This window comes from Pungitius pungitius, chromosome 16, assembly GCF_949316345.1.
Source record: "Pungitius pungitius chromosome 16, fPunPun2.1, whole genome shotgun sequence".
NCBI lineage: Eukaryota > Metazoa > Chordata > Actinopteri > Perciformes > Gasterosteidae > Pungitius > Pungitius pungitius.
The window spans coordinates 11,688,779-11,706,702 of NC_084915.1; the positions used below are offsets into that span (position 1 = coordinate 11,688,779).

General features: G+C 43.3%; 1 protein-coding gene across 3 annotated transcripts in view; it reads left to right on the top strand.

Moving 5' to 3' along the window:
• Positions 1-17,839, top strand: part of tiam1a (TIAM Rac1 associated GEF 1a) — a 45,291-nt gene extending 27,452 nt beyond the window's left edge. For 2 of the 3 annotated variants that reach the window (XM_037467095.2, XM_037467096.2), the window contains exons 15-29: positions 137-223; positions 2,593-2,805; positions 3,686-3,819; positions 10,528-10,752; positions 10,999-11,067; positions 11,191-11,316; positions 11,563-11,671; positions 12,113-12,292; positions 12,448-12,566; positions 12,677-12,785; positions 13,822-13,880; positions 14,287-14,383; positions 15,081-15,168; positions 15,265-15,437; positions 15,545-17,839. In XM_037467095.2, coding sequence (XP_037322992.2) covers positions 137-223; positions 2,593-2,805; positions 3,686-3,819; positions 10,528-10,752; positions 10,999-11,067; positions 11,191-11,316; positions 11,563-11,671; positions 12,113-12,292; positions 12,448-12,566; positions 12,677-12,785; positions 13,822-13,880; positions 14,287-14,383; positions 15,081-15,168; positions 15,265-15,437; positions 15,545-16,176 — 2,420 coding nt within the window. In that variant the 3' untranslated portion in view covers positions 16,177-17,839. Of the gene's footprint in view, positions 1-136; positions 224-2,592; positions 2,806-3,685; positions 3,820-7,250; positions 7,336-10,527; positions 10,753-10,998; positions 11,068-11,190; positions 11,317-11,562; positions 11,672-12,112; positions 12,293-12,447; positions 12,567-12,676; positions 12,786-13,821; positions 13,881-14,286; positions 14,384-15,080; positions 15,169-15,264; positions 15,438-15,544 lie in introns of those variants that run through there. The other variant, XM_037467100.2, reaches the window with a different exon arrangement.
• The last annotated feature ends 85 nt before the right edge of the window (positions 17,840-17,924 follow it).

The window sequence follows — 17,924 nt, forward strand, 5'->3', positions numbered from 1 at the left end:
GAGGGAGTTTTGTCTTAAGTGGATATAATTACTCGCTAGTTATGGGTCACCGGGGCAAACTGTCAAATGGAGATGTCTTCAAAGAGGACTAAAATAATGACTGGCTGACTCTTTCACTGCGTTTTATTGTCCACAGGTTTTTCTGTGGCAGTTATAGATGAGGAGGGGACACAGCAGCTCCATATCACGGAAGTGAAAGCAGAGGGACTGGCCTCTGCTAAAGGTACACATGACTTTTTTTAAATAAATAGTTTGTGAAAGCTGGGGACATTGTTTCTCTCTTGGATTTCCACTGGACACTCTGCAACCAAACAGCTGACCTGGAAAAGGCCCACCTGAACCCACATGAAAGCTCATCAGTGCAGCTTTGTGAGAATGCATCGCGTCAGCTACTGAGCCAACGGAGCCAAATGTTGTACGTGGAGAGACGAGAGCAGCCTGCTGGTTTTGGACAGCGTAGAGAAGAGATGAAGAAAGGGATCACCTTGTCTGGAAAGCTCTCAGCTCGCCGGTTAAAAGAAAGAGGGGAAAGCTGCGCACACACACACACACACACACACATTACTCTGATGCAGTGGGTTTGCTTTTAAATTAGGTGGATCAACATTTTGGCACCTCTTGTCCTTTTCGTGATTTACAAGTCAATCAACATCAACCTAGAAATCGAGTCCAAAGAGAGTTCAGTCACAGCCAAGAAAGGCCTCCAACCTCAGTATTTCTGCATTAGCAGCAACGGAAAAATAGTCAACCATCCGTGTGCTTGCATCAGGAAGTCTAAAGAGAGATCACCGGTCCTAGAAACCATATCAGTCAGTCTGATATTTACTGGATTTTATCTTAAAAAAGGCACAATGTGCATAAAAAAAATAAACGATCAAATAAAAAAACAAAGCATTGCATAGAAAATATAAATCCATGGTATTCCCTTCTGCCCTGAAAGCAAAGAAGAAAATCAGCATTTCTTTGTCTGCTTTTGACTGCTGTTCGAACAACGGGGTCTCTGAATCCAGCCCCCTTCTTTAGTCCTCTTCTTTTAACAGAGCCAGAGAGACCTAAAGGGCTGAAAATCACATGGTCGCTCAGTAGATCCAACACTAATGTATAGAAAATAACCCCACAAATAATTCCCCACTACTGGGCCTCGGGGTCAGACCAAGGTTACCCAAGTGTGAGATTGTGTCCTCCAGTGTAATAGCAATCTAAAAAGATCCTATCTTAGCAGGCTGCCAGCAGCCGGAAGATACAGCTGCACCCTCTAAAGGCGAGTAGAGCTAAAGAAAGCTTGTAGCATCCAGACAACATAATGCATCTTTTTTTTTGTAACATTATAGCACATTTTGCTGAATCACAGAATAAAGTGTGTCGGGCACAACGTTAGTAGGTCCATGTGCACGCCTGGATTAGCCCGCGTGCATGCGTTTTTACGAAGAGCGAGGGGAATGAATGAGGAGTGAACGGAATCACGCTCTAATTTCTGCAGTGTATAAGCAGAAACCAGGCCATCTCTGGACAAGGCGCCCCAAAGGCTCTTTTCTCTCTCCCTCACTAGAATTCCTGCTCCCCTTCCCCCCTACAGAAGTACACAGGGGCACATCCATGTAACTCACCCAGCCAACTACACACACACACACACACACACACACACACACACACACACTTAGTAGTAAATGGCCAGAGGGGTTATCTCTCGCTGTCCAATAAAGACTCTGTTACAGCTGACATTTCCCATCCCAGACAACTAGGTCATAACTTAAGGCTAAATGCGTGCTTTGTGTGCCTATATATCTAACTGTGTGTTCCTGCATGTGTTTGTGGCATTCAATGCATTACAAAAGCCACGGCACAGAATGCCCCGCTGTTAAACTGTAGAAGTTTTGAAGAGGAGACCTAAGAAAAGACAGCAGGCAAACATGTGCTCATGCTCCTGACTGCGTCAACAGGAGCAAAAAAAAACAACAACCCCTTTGTCTTACTTAACTCTGCAGTGAGGACACAGGAGATTGCCGTCAAATTCTTCTAAACAGCTGTCACAACCAATCAGGTTTTATTCGGGGAGGTTGTTTGCTAATTAGTGGCCTGATGGAGTGCTGATAATCAATTAGCAGAGCCGGGCACAGGTGGTTGAGGGGAGGAGCGAGAGAGGAAGCCACACACTGAGGCTGTGAATCACATTCATGTGAAGCAGCATATAGATGATACGCGTGACGACAGGACAGAAATGCTTCTTAAAGACATCCAGTCATGTCAGATGAACATTTCACTTAAGGGAATATGCATGGAGGGATGCATTTTTTGTATATTGGGAGACATTAGTGTTCAAACATGTGTGATTAGAACAAAGAGTTGCTGTTAAAGAGTGTGACACTAAAGCCTTGCTTGTGCGGATCATTTATACGCATTAGCACTCTGAACATGAAAAATCTACAGTGTTGAATGTTGCTTCGTTGTTGCCTTTCACTGACTCTATGTCGCTTTTCATCTCTGTCAGCCTGTATTTCTCGCGTCTTTAAAGGATAAAATTGTGTCATTTTTTTTTTCTTTTCGCATTAAAGCCTGTCTAATTAGATTTTCCTCACTTATGATTTCCACCAGGTTTAAAAGCAGGGGATGAGATTTTGCTGCTGAATGGAAAACCCGCGTCCGCCCTCCAAATGGATGACATGAGGGCTGCGTTTGTAAACCAAGCGCTGACCTTGAGCGTCAGCACCCTGCCCCAGCTGGACCCTCGGGTGCTGTGCTGCCTTCCTCCGCGGCGCTCCGACGGGGAGCAGGACGCCGCCACTGACATCTTCTCCCAGAGCCAAGGTAAACCTACACAGAGCCGTGAGGCTGATGCCGAGTCGAGTGCCATCAAATCGGGTAACAGTGAATGGGACAAGAGTGGAAACTCTGCCTGTTAACGGACGGGGGTCTTGTCAAACGCTTTACGTGGCATAACAATCAGATCAGGGCTATTGAAACTGATGGCTATTATATATGTAGTTTCCACAGGAAAATTACCCTTTTTACCCCATTTTTTCCCCTTTTGAGTTTAAATCCTTGTACGATTATCAATCATCTAAACTTTGGAGTTAAAAAGAGACCCCAGATGGTGATTTCTTTTTTTTTAATATATAAAAAAAAAATGAAACAGAGGTTGAACAGGGCGTTCTGCTAATTATGCTGTCTGATAACTAACCTGCAGGCAGCCGCCAGCTTTTCCTCTGCTCTGCTCTTTTCATCCGTTCAAGGGCAACATTTGTATTCCTTTTTTTAAATTGGGGGCTCGCAGTCCACATGCTGACAAACTGGCTTTGTTTGTACAGGGACTCAGAAAACTATGAATATTAATAAGAATCCTTCAGCGGAGCTGTCATCAAGCAGGATATGCCACGTGCAAAGGGTAAAAAAACATTTCAGCTGCCATATGGAGGTTATTGATGATATCATGCTTAAGAGGTGTGCACAGGAGGCCTTCGACTCCACTTCGGGTTGCTTACTTACAGCCGATCTTTTCATGACACAAGTGCATGAATCCAGTAGGATCCCCAAACACTACCAGAAAAGGAAGTGTTGTCAATTCAATCCATTAGAACAGGTCAATTGTCCAAAAGGGGTTGTGTCTGAGCATTGAGGGGGAATGTCCGTATATTTGTGTAAACACAGCGTTTATATGTACAAATGGCCCTTTTCTCTCTGTCTTTAGAGGACATCCTGGATGAGGTGTCTGGTTTGACTGTGGAGAGCCCGGATGAGAGTTTAGAGGAAGGACCTCGGCTGACTCTGCAAAGTCCTGAAGATCATCAGGAGGACCAAACGTGCGTGGGGACTGGACAAAAGGTAGAATACGCAATGCAAAGGCACTACTTGATGTGCTCACACACTACGGCAAACAGGCACATTGTTGCAACACAGCAGCAAATTAGTAGAGCAGTTTGATACATATCTAACACACCTTGTCCGTGTCATGAGTTTTGGTATCAGTTTGTGTGTGTTTGTGAGATCTGGGGATCAACGCTGGTGTTTGAAGTGGCTGATTAGCTGCATTTTTGTGCTGATACCACGGAGCTCGCTGACAGTGTGGTTAGTTTCTCCCGGTTTCTTGTCTCAGATCCGTCTATCAGAAGCAAATAACAAATCAGTGACCAACAGTACAAATGTGTTTATTATCATTATACAAAAACCCTGTGGTCCTATCCTAAATGTGTGTGTGTGGAAGATGTTCGCATGAGATGTTCTCATGTGATGCCTGCGACCTTTGAAACCTTGAAAGGCTGTTTTGAAAACTGAAAGATCTGACACAAGCAACACGTATGGAAGTGGCTCGACATGCGCACACAACCATGGTTCACACACACTCTGCTTTGAAGTCGCCTTGCAGTAAACTCACCTTGAAGTTAATTTGCAGTTAATCTGTGGACACCTATGACATAGTGTAACCCTAATCCTATTCTTACATAAATACTGGATTTAATTTATACAATCAACAATCTAACATATTGCATGACTTATTTGTGGTGTATGAAAAGCTGGCACATGAACAGATGTGTGCTCAGTATGTACTGTGTGTGTGTGTGTGTGTGTGTGTGTGCGTGCGCTCTGGAGCACAGAGATGAGGAGAGACAGGTGATTGAGAGAGTGAGTGAATGGCACTACTGTCTAATTAAGATTATGTCGGGTCTGATCAGGGTCGGCGCATTGATTGCAGGGACACGCTGTGTCCCATCCGGTCTCCCTTGGTCATGGTTGTCACTCCCATTACCATGGCAATGTCTGATCACCAGTAATCCACCGGAAACATTCTTTTTTTTTTTTGTACCTCTCACAATGGCCCAGACATGGGGGGGTGGGGGGAGAAAGGAGTGGAGGGAAGGGACAGCACTGCGTTGTGTCTCGGATGTGTGTCAGTGAGCTTCAGTCTCGAAGGCGACCTTAATGGGTGAGGTCAGAGCCGGATCCGGTCCTGTTGGACAGTGGTGGTTCTGTGACTCCGACGTGCCATCATTCGTTTGACGCAGGATGTGAGGATGAGAGGAATGTGGACGGATAGGCGCGCCGTGATGGCTGAATGAGGGCGAGGGACTTCACTTAATGTGGGGAACACCTCCAGCAGTTTTAAACTTTACAACAGTTTGAACTGCCGCGCAGCTTCTAATTAACTAATTATTTAATTTAAATCCATTAATATCTGTTCTAATGCATGCAAGCTCCATACAAAATCTTACATACAAAAAACGGGGCAGTTAAATTATTTTAAGTTGTTAAAGATTATGCAATGTCACTGGTGACAGTAGTTGTATGTTTTTTTTATTTTATTTTAATGGTAAAATAAACTCTCTTTAGCAATTAAAGAAGGACAAATTAGTATATCCAAATTTAGTCCGCATACAAATGAGCCGGTTGTTCATCAACAAATTGTTTTTTAAATTCTAGACTAGACTAGGTAGTCTTAAGCCTCATTTTTTGTCACCCTTCTTCCTACCATTTAAAAAAAAAAATCTTGGTTCCTTGATTTATTGTTGTGTATATATAGTCCTTTTAGTATGACAGCTGACAGCTCAGTGTTATGTTTGTCCTCTGATTATTCTGTCCTAGGATGGTTTTGAATGCTGTTTCTCCTCGTCTTTTGTCCCATTGGAACTTTGGAAAAATTCTTAAATTTGGGGTTCGCCCCCATTTTTTTTGGCCATGGTTTGGTTTCCACACTCGCTCTTTGGAAAGCCTCCAAAGTGCTGAAGATTCTGTCTCGCCTCATTTCACCCACCGCCTGCAGCTACACGGTGGCAAGATGGGACAAAAAAGGAGGCAAAATGGAACCATTTTAATTATCCCCACATTCTAATTACTTCATTCTGCACAGTGTTTCACATCATTTAGTGGAGATGAGCGAGTGTCTGGCTAGCCCGGAGGAAACAAGGAGGTTCATTATTTAGGACAAAGCGCAGAGCCACCTCCTCGATATGGAAAAACCAACTGCAGATTTAAACGGTGATTGCTTGCGATAATAGAGATGACTGATTATCATGTTCTCCAAGGTGTAGTCAGCCTCACTGACGAGTGCTGGTTATAATTTACAAACCTCTATTGGTTTGGCTTTGGGGGCTTTGAAATGGGAAATGAATTATTCATTGGATGATCCGTAGAGAGGACAGATCCCATCAAGATTTGTTTTGATTCACTCCTGATGGTATAATTCAGGTTAATTTGCTCTTTGTATGCAGTGCGTTTGTTATTCTAGTGGGTACTGACGACTAGAATACACACATTTTGTGTATCTTTAGCTTTGACATCAACTATTTCATTTTTCTTTTTTAACTGTTACTTCTATAAATGATCCCTCAATGCAATAGAGACCCAGCGGGTTCCCTGCATAGATTCCCTCTATTTGGCTTCACAGCTTTGTCTGTTGCTGTCGTCTCACAGCCTCCCACTAGAGGGAGCACTGCGTAGATGCACGAGGACTGCAAGACAGCAATGTTTTAAGCATGGAACTGAGAATAGATCCGGTCAAAGATTAATATATGAATATCTAGACTGATTATCTCAGTATTCAGTCATCTAGATTGTATTACATGTCTGTGTGTAATATAGGGGTATAGTATGATTTCTTTTTTTTTTCAATGAGGATTGAGTCTATTATTAATGCCCAAAAGTGGACTTTTTTATGGGATGTAAAAAAAAAGCATCTTGCACTTGACACTTCCCTCACCCCAAAGTTGTGGGAGGAAGCCTGCAGTCTGAAAAAGGAACGGCTTCAAAGCCTAAATGCTCATGCATACTGTAGGTTTGTAAAGACCCGTGTCATAATATCCTTTTGCTTGAGATTAAATGATTAAAGCCTCTGTCTCTGTGTCATGGCGTATATCCCATCATTCCTCGTGGGGATTTGTGGATTTGCATGTTTCCCTGATTTCAAATTAAACTGAACTTCAAGACTCTCCTTCCTCCCCTCCCCCCCCTGCCCTGTGCTCGTTGACATTGACGAGCACACGTCTGCCCCCCCGAGTATGAGTGCATGCCATCCAAAATGTATATTTACTTACACACGTACATAATACTACATGTCAAAGATTGAATTCACAGAGTGTGCACGTGGCTGCGAGGTTTCTGTACGCCAGGTTCCGTGTAATCTGATTACCGCGGCTCTCACTGTTGGTGCTCTCACTGTTGGTGCTCTCACTGTTGTTGGTTTCAGCCGACGGCTGTGAGAGCAGGTTTGTGCCTGCCTCCACGCTCCTCCCTCATGCTGTACTCCTGTCCCTCTGTAATGAAGGGCGAGCCTAGGATCCAGTACATTTTGTCAAAGGGTAATTCCTTTCTGTTGGAAATGCATGCATTGGACCTACAACCGATAAGGTATTTCTGCTGAGGTTTTGTTTTTCGTCTATTTGTTGCCTGCCTCTAATTGTTTTGTTCATATATTCTGTTAAGCTGTTGTCTTTTTCACATGTCTGAGGTCAAAGTGTCTTCAACAAAGACTCTTATTCGATCTACAGTCTACACACCGTGTTATTCCTTATTGTATAATGTCACTTTTTCTCGGAAGACGAGGGTGCAGCAGGTGAGGTATGCAAGTTGATTGGCAATGGAGCTTTAGGCTTTACAGCACTTTAAGTTCCAGTCCCATCTGGATCAAATGCAGTTTTTAAAATATACTTCAATCTGCTTTGATATCCAGGGATAGATGTTTAGTGCATCGGGGCATTTTTTTATTTTGGGTATGTTTTTAATTGAAGGACGGGCTCCATTGCCCGCTTTCTCCTCACCGCTTTTCTTCCATCTCTCATGGGGACGGGATGTTTGATCTGGTTTTATCTCGTACTCTGCGTTGACTCTGCTCTCGAACACCTGGACAGAAGTGGCTACAGCAACAAGGACAGAGACGGAGTAAGAAGAGAGTGGACAGATGAGCTTTAAAACAGGGAGACTTTTTGGGGGCTGATTCAGATAAAGTGACATGAGGGTGCTGTTTTTTTTTTTAATGCAAATGGTTCCATTTAATATGGTTTGAGCTATTCGTTCAGCAGCAGTGGTAATTATTTTACCAGTTCAACATCTTCCACATTACTCATGCATTACTCATACAAGATTCTGTTAAAGCCATTCCCCTTGGCTCCCAGCGGCATTGCACGAGGAATGGAGGCTACCTGGCCAGAAAAAGGACACCTGACTTTTCCTTGAACTTTATTTATTTTTTTCCGACCTTGTCAGCATGTGTGTGTGTGTGTGTGTGTGTGTGTGTGTGTGTGTGTGTGTGTGTGTGTGTGTGTGTGTGTGTGTGTGTGTGTGTGTGTGTGTGTGTGTGTGTGTGTGTGTGTGTGTGTGTGTGATCCCGCAGAGGTCCCAGATTATGTGATGGGGCCGAGAGTTGAGGTTCAATTCCCATCATGGCAACCCATTCTATCAACTGATGGAATATTTTTGGCTACTCACACGTGATAATATAAAGTCGTATTCATATTTTAATGGAACGACTATCCATTACGTCATTAGGCATCACTGTGCCACAAATCTAAAAATTGGACTGTATCACTTGTTGCAATTTACCAATTGAGTATTGCTTATCTTACATTTATACCTTTGAGTTATAGTCTATTGATTATTTATTCAACATTGTCTGTGTTATTTCATGCTGCCCATAGGTTGCAGATTAGAAAATGGCTAGAATGTCATTGCTCCTTGAGTGTATGTGTATGTGTATATGTGTGAGTGCAAGCATATATTCAAGCAACACATATCTTAAAGGACCCATCGTATGCCCGCATTTTACCACAAGTTGATATGGTTCCTCGGGGTCTTAATGAAATGTCTGACATCCTTTGGTCAGAATACAACAAGGATCATTTAACACGGCACCCATTTTGAGTGCCGGTTCCTTTAAATGCTAATGAGCCAGCTCCCCCCTCTCCCTCGTCTGTACTGCGACGGATAGATGGTACCGATCCCGCTTACAAGGTCCAGAGTTGTATCTGCCCAGATTGGTTAAACAGTCCAATTGAAAATGGTTTGCGCACACCAACCGACATTTGCCAATTCTTTCCAGAACATTTCCTTTAAATATGAATTCAATCCATTTCGCTCTTGTGTATTCTGAGGCTAGGGTGACTTCTGGGTGACCAGACGTCCGGATTAAGGGAGGGGGGGGGGGCATGGCCACGTAAGAGAGAATCCCATTTCCTAGTGACTAGAGAACGATAAAGAAGCTCATTCGCAGTCAATCAAGCATGACGTTTCTGACGTACATCCTAACAAATCGATGGAGTTGTCTTTTTGTTTGTTTTAGTTTTTTTGGTCGGTAGACATGCCAGATATCCAAATGAATGCGTTGAAGCACAAAAAAAGTGGAATTTTCATAATATGTCCCCTTTACAGGATCTTCAATTATACATATATTAAACTCAGCTTCAATAGCACAGTGTATTGGTCTGTTTACGTGCAGCTTACTTTACTTGCATTATATACATTTGGTTCCTTGCGTGATTGTCGATTTTATGTTCAAGCGGCATAAGGATCTCATCTTAACTCAATTGGCATCGACATGTCTGTCTAATTGTGTGTGTGTGTGGACCCAGCACTTTAGCAAAACAGGTTTGAAACCCACGGTGGAAAATCGTGTTTGTCATCGCCGCAGCCAGCGGGACACAAATCCGTGAAAGCAGCCACGACTAGCCGTGTCTGCCGATCAGTCCAAAGATCCAAGCATGTGTCGTCACAGATTACAATTATTAATCACCTTCACTGACCCCCCGACTCTCCACACGCATGTTGGACTTTTGTGTGATGTACAAATGCAACAATGCAATCGGACCATTAATCCCATCCAATTTAATCGTGTCTTAAAATCCGATCCAGTTTCGTGTTTTTCTGCAGGTACAAATTTTGACCTCGGCTGTACACAAGAGATCCACTTCTTAATCTGTGCCTCCTTGTGATGGTTTGATCTTGCTTGGGAGGAGTTGGGTTAAGGCAAGAATTAGTCATGTGTTACAGGAAGTACACATCAATGCAATCCACAATCGGTGTGAGCTGAGTCATCCATTCCCCCACATTTCAGGGAGCGCCTTTCGATCATGTACATAATGTACCAGTCCTTTACTGAAAGGAGATGGTGAAGAGAACTCTCTGAACAGACTCACCTACTATTTTCCTGCGAAGAAACAATCCAATGACCTCTTGAACCTTTCTGTATTTTCATGTGTGGGTTGCAGTTTTTTCCAGTTTTTCAAACTGCTGTTGAATGATACTGAATAAATGTTTTTTTTCTTAAACATTACTGGTCCGGTCTGGTACGTCGGCACATGCTTGGCATATGTGATATAACCAGGGAGTTCTGTTTTGAAAGCTTATATACTGCATGTTATGATGATGGTGCATTTTTCTGGGTTTGTTCTGCACTCTTTTACATTATTTATTTTTTGCTTCTGTCTCAATCCCTTCTCTGCTTTCAGCAGCTCCCAGGTGAAATGTGCTTTAATAGCAGCCGTCTCTGACCTTAAATGACCTTTTTTTTAAAGAATTCATTCAGATGTATTCCCTCTTTCTCTGCAGAGCACAGAGCAGGTCACTGCTTTCTGCCGCAGTCTCCATGACATGAATCCCCTGGAGTGCCCGATGTCATCCTCCTCGTCTTCGTCCTCGTCATCCCTCTCCCCGAGCCCCGTGTCGGCTCTACCGCCCGCGGCGGGCATTGCCACCCAGAGGCAGCTCTCCCACGCGGACAAACTCCGCAAGGTCATCAACGAACTTGTGGAGACGGAGAAGACATACGTCAAAGTCAGTAAAGGCCTCCTTAACACACAATATCAATATCCCCATATTTGTATCCACTTGATGTGCACACCATCACATATGGTTGATGGTAAAGCTGTTTAAAACTTATTCTCATCACTGTTTATAGGCATGTACATTTTTAATATGTTAATAAAATGAACCAGCCTTTCCTTTACACAAGCCCTTCTCTGTTCTTCTCTCAACAATTGGTCCCGCGCTCATTTTGTTAATATCTCTTGTGTTTTTCAGGACCTGAGCTGCCTCATAGAGTGCTACTTAACACCTTTGCAGAAAGAGAGCTTCCTTACACAGGATGAGGTACCTTTCTACTTGATCTAATAGAATACCAAACTTTAAACAAATTGTATATTTACATAGAAACACCGCCAGGGCTCTTGAGGGAGGGACGGTATCGATAATGACGCTTTGCGTGTGTTTCAGCTGGACGTTTTGTTCGGTAACCTCGGGGAGATGGTGGAGTTCCAGGGGGAGTTTCTGCAGACACTGGAAGATGGAATCAGACTGGTGCCTAATCTGGACCGATTGGAAAAGGTGGAGCAGTTTAAGGTGGGGAATCGTTCATCTCCTTAAATCTGTTCATTACATTTTTAATCCTTGTATCATTTTGTCACATTTCTACTGTTGATTAACCGGTGTTTACCTTTGTAGTTTATTGTGTTCATGCAGTTTGTACACCTTACTGCTCTGGTCCTCCCAAACAAAAAATAACTCATCCACATAAAATCTAGAGGGGTCAAAAGATAAAACAAGAGTTATTTTGCGATCGAATCTAATGCCTGTGTGTTTCCACAGAAAGTGCTGTTCTCCTTGGGAGGTTCATTCCTGTATTACGCCGATCGCTTCAAGATCTACAGCGCCTTCTGCGCCAGCCACACCAAGGTCCCCAAGGTCCTGGCTAAAGGTAAGCGCATGCACACAGTGACTGGCATCGAGCACAGAGCCACCACCTGCTCCTGTTTAAACTGTCTACGGTCAGTGGCCTGTGATGGCCGAGGTGACCGCATAGGGCAAGAATTTAGGGGGGGGTTTTTTCCCACGGCCCGCAGTATTAAGGGCAAGCTGCAACCTGTCTCAGCACTCAGTGACGCATACAGTAGAGATTTGCGGAATTGGGTTGAAAGGAATTTTGGTAAGAGTTCAAGTTCTGCAATTATTTGGTTGTTAGGCTGACAAACGCTTTCAGGGGCCAAAGGGTCAGGTTTTCATATTATGATTAAAGGGTTTACTGGTACAGAGGCTTAAAATTGTATATGCAGCTGCCTGTATTTGTTTGCGCTCCATTGTTAGCAATTGCTAATATCAATAATATATATATATATATATAATATTTCTGCTCCTCCAGCGAAAACCGACCCAGATTTCAAGGCTTTTTTGGCCGAGAGAAACCCGAGACAGCAGCATTCATCCACTCTGGAGTCTTACTTGATCAAACCCATCCAGAGGGTCCTGAAGTACCCGTTGCTGCTCAAGGAGCTTTACTCGCTCACGCACCCTGACAGCGAGGAGCACTACCACCTAGACGGTAAGCCAGTGTCGGGGGGGGCTGGGGTTTATTCAGTCACTTTTTAACACTAAACTGCTGTGAAGATGAATATTATCAGCTGCAGACTCATAACTAATGAAGAATCAGTGAATTGTGATAATCATGTTTTAAGATGAATGTTTCGTCCAATTCAGTTGCTATGAAGGCCATGAATAAAGTTGCGAGCCACATCAATGAGATGCAAAAGCTTCATGAGGAGTACGGAGCGGTTTTCGACCAGCTCATCAATGACCAAACTTCAGATAAAAAAGAGGTAAACATGATCATTCCCACTTTGTTCTTCATCATTCTTTCAATCCAATGGATTATCCAATAACATGAATTCATATTTATCATCTGTTGTATTACTTCCGTTTGTTTCAGGTGGCTGACCTGTCAATGGGTGATCTTTTGCTTCATTCTACTGTGGTGTGGCTCAACCCTCCAGCCTTTTTGGTCAAGAGCAAAAAGGAACGTGATATGGCTGCTTTTGGTGAGGTTTACTGTGGAAAATATATAGTAACAACTCTTTTGCACTACTATGGTCTCTCCGGGAGAGTATTTTTGGGGGGGGCTTGATTCTTTTTATTTTAAATGTTTTGTCTCCTTTTTTAATGGCATTATCCTAAAATATCAAGGATATATATATCAGCTCCACCTGATATAAATTCATAGTTACAATATGTTAAAAACTTCCACATTTTTGACTTTAGATCAAACTCTTGTTATTGAATTCTTTCCAACAATGACCTGCAGTATTGCATCATCATGCACACAATTAGTCTACATATTCTAGAACATTAAAAATCCTGTCACATCTGCATAATTGGATCATAGACACATGATCTGCAGAGCGCTCATCGCTTTGTATTAAAAACACTGTGTGATGAGTAAACTAATATTTCCAAACACAGTAGATCTGGATCTACAGAAGAAACACTGCATGCTATATCTTAACGCTTGCAGGCACAACGCACTTTATCCCACACGGTACTGCCATGCTGAGTGTCAGGCTGGGTGGTATTTCAGATGGTGAGGAAATGGACTTGGTAAAAGGAAAAACCCAGTCGGGCATATAACATAAATATATAAAACATTCTTCTTTTTTACTTTTCCCATGAAATGCTGCACGTTATCTTTTCATTAATGGGATTACATGACATTTTCACACACCCAGAAGTGTCCTGTCTCTTAAATTGCACTCTGCTCAGACACTTTTAGCAATACATATTTCATGTACGTAGTGTAAGGGCTTTTCCTGGCAAAGTGATAGGTGAGTGGCAGAGGTTTGTGCATGCAATGTTGGGACTTTGTTCCATACGCTTTGGTGCTGCTGAAACGGCATGCCAGTAGGTCGAGGCCATTTTTCCTTAAAGGTTGGACTAAAAGCGTTCACCGACATGCTTCATCGCGCTGTCGCCATAGTATATAGTGTATTACATTGAGGAATAACCTGTCTATTTCAATATCTGCGGTGAATGAAAGCTGACCCTCCTGATGATATCCATCTTTCCTTTGCCCTTATTTAGTGTTCAAAACGGCAGTTGTATTTGTGTACAAAGACAGCTCCAAGCACAGGAAAAAAATTGTAAGTACTATTTTGCTATTTTGTGTAATGAATTCACTCTTTCACACTTTGTTGTTGCATGTATTTTCCAGATATGGACAATGGGTTTTATCTTAAGTGGTTTTATTTTACATTGCTTTTTGTTTTGGATGGCACACTGAGATTGCAAAGAATTTAAGGTTAATGTCTTTCAAAATGGAATAATGGACTAAATGTAGTTATTGTTAATTGAACAGACTGAAGATACTTTATATTTGCATTTCTACTATTCCCCTTCTACACTATAGTCAAGTTCAGTGTTGTGGACGGTCTTGTTTATTAAAGCGTCTTTCTGTCATTGCACTCTTGTGCCCTCCGCTGTCATCTTGATGTATTGCAGTGGTTGTGTATCACATAAGCAACTAGTCCCTCTATTTTTTTTTTTCAGGGTGGAACTCACCGAGCATCTGTGATTGATGACAAAGATCCTTTCCGTTTCCGTCACATGATCGCAACAGACTCTCTGCAAGTCCGTGCCCCTGCAAGTAGGTCTATTCAAATACAGTAACCTTTTGCTCTGGGCATAATTAGAATATATTACCTGTACGATCGAATCGCATCAGCAAAACAGTTTGATTATCTGGTCTAAATTTGTCCTGACAGTATAGCTCTCATTCATATTGTCATTCACATAACAGAATAAAAGTTTGTTTAGTGTGAATACTAATGTGGGGTATTTGCATGTACGTCAGAAGGTGCTTCTAATGAATACATTAATTCATTTGACATAATTCTTTTAATATTGTATAAGATAAGTATGACCTTACAAGGAGACACTAGACTTTGGAAATAGTGTCTCGCTTGTGCCTGAAATAGATAATTGCTTCTCCACCTGATTGCTTAATCTATCACTTGAGCATAGTATTCTATGATATCTTTTAGTTATACATTTATTCAGCATTTCTATATTGAGGTCACACTAAAAGATAATTTGCAGGTGAGGGATTATTTCATCCAAACCACAAAAGTTGATTCTAATGACTTTTTATTTCTTCTCTTCAACACTAAATGATAACCTTTGTAACAAAAAGGATGGATACCAATTATTATGTCTGCATGCATGCAAGCTTGCTTACATGTCTGTCCTAGATGAACCTCAAATCACCTTCTCCAAGTGCGTGGTTCCAATCTGCCACATGGCGGAAATGAACTGAATGTTTCCCCTCTTTGGTTTTTGTTCAGACTCCGAGGGTACAGCGGTATGTGAGATCGTTCACACGAGATCTGAATCCGAAGGAAGACCAGAGGCAACCTTCCAGTTGTGCTGCAGGTATAATCATCATTTAACTTTACAAAAAGTGTACCCATACATTTGTACAATATGTCAATTTTTGATTCCTAATTTTTGTTGTTGTTTTCTCTGTAGTTCTCCAGAAAGTAAGAAGGACTTCCTGAAAGCAGTCCACTCCATCCTTCGGGAAAAGCAGCGTCGGCAGCTTCTTCAAACCGAGTCTCTGCCGCCCAACCAGCGGTACGTCCCGTTCGGGGGCAAACGTCTGTGTGCCCTCAAAGGAGCGCGGCCCATCATGAACCGAGCAGGTGACCGAGCTTGAGCACAGCCCCCCACGTCACAGTACAAGATGTTTCTATATGACATTATCAAGACTTTTTTTGTAATCCTTTTTTTTCTTCTTTTTTTCTCTCAGCATCAGCTCCATCACGCAGGCTGCCCCGCAAAAAACAGGCGAGGAACCGCTTCACCATCGACACCGACCTGGTCTACCACGGCAACAACAACAACGGCAACGATTCGGACCCCTCCCGCCAGTCCTCTTACCCGCCGCCTCTGTCGCGGCACGCTCTCCCTCAATCGAACAAACCCCAAGGGGAGGACACGGACCGCTGGGTGGAGGAACAGTTTGACCTGGGCCGCTACGAAGAAGGGGCCGAGGGCGTCGGCGCGGGGCAGCTGAAGGAGACGGACATCCTGAGCGACGACGACGAGTACTGCAAGTCGGTCCGAGCCGCTTCGGCGGAGCCGGACCGCCTGGAGAGGAGGATGGAGGGACTCGACCTTCGGGTGAACGGGGCCAGGGGCCACCGCCTCAACGGGAGGGCGGAGCGCGGAAGCGAGGCGGCGGCGCCGGAGGAGGAGGAGGAAGTTGACCGAGTGGGCTCAGGGTCTCGTGGCGTCTCGCTGTCTCGCTGTGCCACCCCGACTGTAAAGCTCGGCCCCCTGAAGCAGTGCGTCGCGGAGGGGGCCACGAATAAGAGCCGTGATGTCATCTGGGTGCGGCGGGACAACTTCGCTAACGGGTGCAAAAGTGACGTTTTCTGATTCGAGAATCGAAGGAGACGAAGTAGGAGGGCAGGAACGTGAAGGGGAGATTAGTCCCAAGCTTTAAAATGAGTAGAATTTGGAGGTATTCGGGTATAGATGGTATTCATCATCTGCCAGTTCTCCCTGTGTCACTCAACGACCTTCCTCTTCCCCTCTAACCTGCATCTCCTTTGCCCTGACAATCCTAAAGTACGGAGAGTAAGGAGAAGTCAAATGTACTCTCATCCCCCGAACTCCTTCCTTAAGGATGATGTCCAAAGAACACACGGTTTGAGATCTACACCCACACACACACACACACACCTGCAGAATTGTATATGAACACAGCAGCACTGCATGTGCACGCCAGCGCACAAGCAACTGTACGTAGACTGTCGGTGCATAAAGTACACAGCGGCACACGCTGTACTGACGAGACATCACCACCGGACTCTGTTGTGGCTAAAATGTCTATTTTTTAACACAGGAATGTGGGTGTTATATTTTTTTGACACAAAAACTGCATTTGTATTAACACTCAAGGGCTGTGTGTCACTGAACTTCTCTTCAGGGTTTTTGGGCTTAATGACTGCTGTGTAACTAGCTTTATTGTGCATTTTTATTGTTTTAACTTAATATCAGCTGCACATTGGTGCATCGTCAGGAGTACAAAGGTGTGCTTTTTGACGTTTTGAAGCTGGCCTTTTACAAGCCAGTCTACCAATTCTTTATTTAATTAATGCCTTTTACTCTAATTATTTTATGTTTACACCACACTCCGCTGCCCAGTGTTACAAACCACTTGATGTGCGTTTAGTGCCAGAAACAGAACCATCAGCTTGTGCCCTTCACATAAATACCCAGTCTCAAGTTCTGTTCCTCATATACTATGCCATAGTTATTTAGTTAAATAATAAAAATTCATTAATATATTGGGTCCAGTCTCCCCCCAGAGGCCATGGTCTCATCATGCCCAATAACCTTATACATGCCATTCCTTAAAATAGCAGAATAATTCTGCCAACAATCCTGTTCTACTCAATACAGCCATGTTAGTGACTACTGTAACTCCACAGAAAAGGTCAACCATACAGTTGACTTGTCATCCTCTGACCGATCCAGACATCATTCTTTCTCTCTCTCTCCAGCTGCTTTGACCCTTTGTCATGCCAAGAAGCATCACAACCACGGACAAGCCGGCTGAGACTTTGCCTCCATGATGATTATTACTGTATTTACGCTTTCCCCTCCTGCATTTCTTCCCTTGTCCACCAGGCTGTGCTGTTTCATTTATCACAACAACGGCCTGACTGCAGGGCGCAACACCTTCATGCACACCTAAATGGATGTATTGAACATGCACTTAATACTTAACTGTGAGTGAGGGAGTCTCAGAGCTAATCTTAGTCAGTTTTTTGGTAATTTGGTAAAATAATACACTTTGGATGTTCTTATTATTGTCTTTTTAACTACGATGCTGGTTTCTTAGAGTTTTAGTTTTCTGGATGATGGTGGCCGTTATGGACACATTAAGACTGTGAGACACAATCACCTGGCCTTGGAGGCAAATCCTGTGAGAACCCCTTTTTAAACTCCTCCCTTTGTATTTTTAAAACTGTGTTCGTACATAAAACTGTGGAGTATTATCATTCCTATGTTTAAAATAAATTTTCTAAATTTAGCTGTGTGACCGTGCTGAATATTTTTAATTTTACACACATTACTCGGGTCGAGGACCTCTTTTCCTTCCTCTACCACACTGATAC